This window comes from Muntiacus reevesi, chromosome 1, assembly GCF_963930625.1.
Source record: "Muntiacus reevesi chromosome 1, mMunRee1.1, whole genome shotgun sequence".
Lineage (NCBI taxonomy): Eukaryota > Metazoa > Chordata > Mammalia > Artiodactyla > Cervidae > Muntiacus > Muntiacus reevesi.
The window spans coordinates 43,256,690-43,259,349 of NC_089249.1; the positions used below are offsets into that span (position 1 = coordinate 43,256,690).

Below are 2,660 nucleotides of genomic sequence, written 5' to 3' on the forward strand. Positions count from 1 at the left end.
GAAAGGAATGGCTTCCCACTCCAATATTCTTGCCTGGAGAATCCCATGGACAAAGGAGCCAGGAGGACTATAGTCTGTAGTGTCACAAAAAATCAGACATGACTGAGAGACTAATACTTTCACTTTTTTCACTATAAGTTTATTTGGTAAATCTGGCAGCCCTATTAAAATCACTAGTGTGCATTACAAATTAATGAATCTAAATTTGCAAAACAGAGGCTGAGAAAATGCCAGACCATGAAAGTGAATCAGCCTAATTTGCATCCTAGCATGCTATAACTCAGTCTAAATTAAGCACATGTGGAAAAGTAAAATCCGCAAAGAAAGTAAATGGACATAGATAGAGAAAGGGTCCAGGGACAGACAACTGCTTTACTTGTTCAAGACTAGCCAGGATTTAAGGAAGATAGCTACAGTTTTCATTTGTCATTTCAGTCTCCATCTCAAGACAGACTACAATAAAAGGGATAAAGAAAATTACAGCAAAATCCAAGAAGTAGGTGTAGATACCACATCTGTTCAACTAGAAGCAAATCGGATATTTCTGCATTTTAACATGTCAAGTGAAGGGGAGGGTATCTTAATGCTCATAGCAGCTGGGGAATGTTCACTGGGGATCTTAGGGAATGCATTCATTGGACTGGTAAACTGTGTGGACTGGATCAAGCACAAGAAGATTGCGTCCATTGACTTAATCCTCACAAGCCTGGCCATCTCCAGAATTTCTCTCTTATGTATAATACTATTGGATTGTTACATAATGGTCCTGTACCCAGATGTCTATACTGGTGGTAAACAAATGAGAATCATTGACTACTTCTGGACACTAACCAACCATTTAAGCGTCTGGTTTGCAACCTGCCTCAGCATTTTCTATTTCCTCAAGATAGCAAATTTCTTCCATCCCTTTTTCCTCTGGATGAAGTGGAGAATTGACAGGGCAATTCCTAGGATCCTGCTGGGGTGTTTGATCTTCTCGGTGTTCATTAGCCTTCCTGTCACTAAGGATTTGGATGATGATTTCAGGCATTGTGTCAAGATGAAGGTGAAAACAAATTTAAGTTGGAGATGCAGAGTACATAACGCTCAGCATGCTTCCATCAAGATACGTCTCAATCTGTTGACACTATTTCCCTTTTCTGTGTCCTTGATCTCATTTCTCCTCCTAATCCTCTCCCTATGCAGACACACCAGGCGAATGCAGCTCCGTGCCCCAGGGAGCAGAGATGCCAGCACAGAAGCTCATGTGAGAGCAATGAAGGCTGTCATCTCCTTCCTCCTCCTTTTCATTGCCTACTACTTGGCCTATCTTGTGGCCACGTCCAGCTACTTTATGCCAGAGACTGAATTAGCTGTGATCGTTGGTGAGTTGATAGCTCTAATCTGTCCATCAAGCCATTCACTCTTCCTAGTTCTAGAGAACAAAAAATTAAGACAAGCATCTCTAAGGGTGCTATGGAAGGTAAAATATATCCTACGAAGAAGGAATTGCTAATGACATAAACAGATCTGAAGATAAACAATCACTTTGTAGGACAAAAGAAGACAAGATGTCTCTTAATTATCTTTAGTTCTTGCATTAATAATGGTTTCATACATCCAATTATTCTTAAAAAGTACTTAGTATGCTTGTGATTAGAACTTAGGAAATCTCAGTTAGAATTTATTTCGTCCCTTTCTCTCCACCTCTCTCTCTTCGTTTTCTCTCCGTTTCTCTCATTTTCTCTCTTTCTGCTTCCTCTCTCTCCCGTTCTCCAGTGCTCTTGTGAACATGTTTCAGAACATGGAGCAATTAATATCTTAACAGTAACTGCCAGAGGAGAGAGTATCTTCATAGCTGATTCTAAATCATTTCTCCAGATACAATATTGTTTGACCATTTCAGAACAACTGTAACAGCATCTTGCTGCTACTTGCGTCCCTATGAAAAGCAGTTGGCTCATCCTCATGATACTAGCTGGATTCTTCCAGATAGATCATCAAACTAAGCTCAACTTTTGGAAAAGACTCAATAAGGTGACAGGTTTTTATCAAATGCTGTGTAATTCTATGAATGTAGCAGAAATTAGTACTGATTAGAATCACCACAAAGATATTAATTGGGACTAAAATAAATATTGTCACAGCGAGTTCAAAAACCATTTTAGGATCACGGACAATGAAAGAAAGGACATTGTATGAGAGAAGGAGAGATCATTTAGAAAGTTTGTATAAAGTAAGGTTGGAGAAAGGAAGAGTCTAAATAGAACTATTTAGTACTCCTTGAAGGATGTTTTGCCACACAGGACGTGAAAGTTTGCTTTTAGCAAACTAAGACTGCACCAGACAATGACTATCAAGATACCATAAGATGAGGCCTTCCATCAAAACCTTATGTATTCCATCAAAAGCACATCAGTTATGTTGTGATGAAGATATTTTGGGGAGATCAATTTTGCTATTAACCAGACCAGAGTAGTGGTAGACTGTGTGCAGAGGAGGAAATGTCTATAAATAAACAGCCAATAAATATAGTGAAAGTCAAAATTACTTTTACACTAGTTTCATATGCTAATTTTTTTCTTCTCTGAATCTGAGTGTTAGTCTAATCAGTGCATACTGATTAAACTAACACATTTAAAAACATTTACTAAATGCCTTGTAAGTTAAAGAAGCAATAG

At 38.4% G+C, this 2,660-nt stretch overlaps 1 protein-coding gene across 1 annotated transcript; it reads left to right on the forward strand.

The window, feature by feature from the left end:
- The first annotated feature begins 556 nt into the window (after nt 1-556).
- On the forward strand, nt 557-1,495 carry LOC136167220 (taste receptor type 2 member 7-like). The gene has a single exon (XM_065934684.1). It carries the CDS (start codon nt 557-559, stop codon nt 1,493-1,495), a length of 939 nt encoding a protein of 312 aa, XP_065790756.1.
- Nucleotides 1,496-2,660: the final 1,165 nt, after the last annotated feature.

Excerpts from the sequence above, each read along its gene's own strand:
- LOC136167220 (XM_065934684.1), top strand. The coding sequence starts at position 557 with ATGTCAAGTGAAGGGGAGGGTATCTTAATGCTCATAGCAGCTGGGGAA.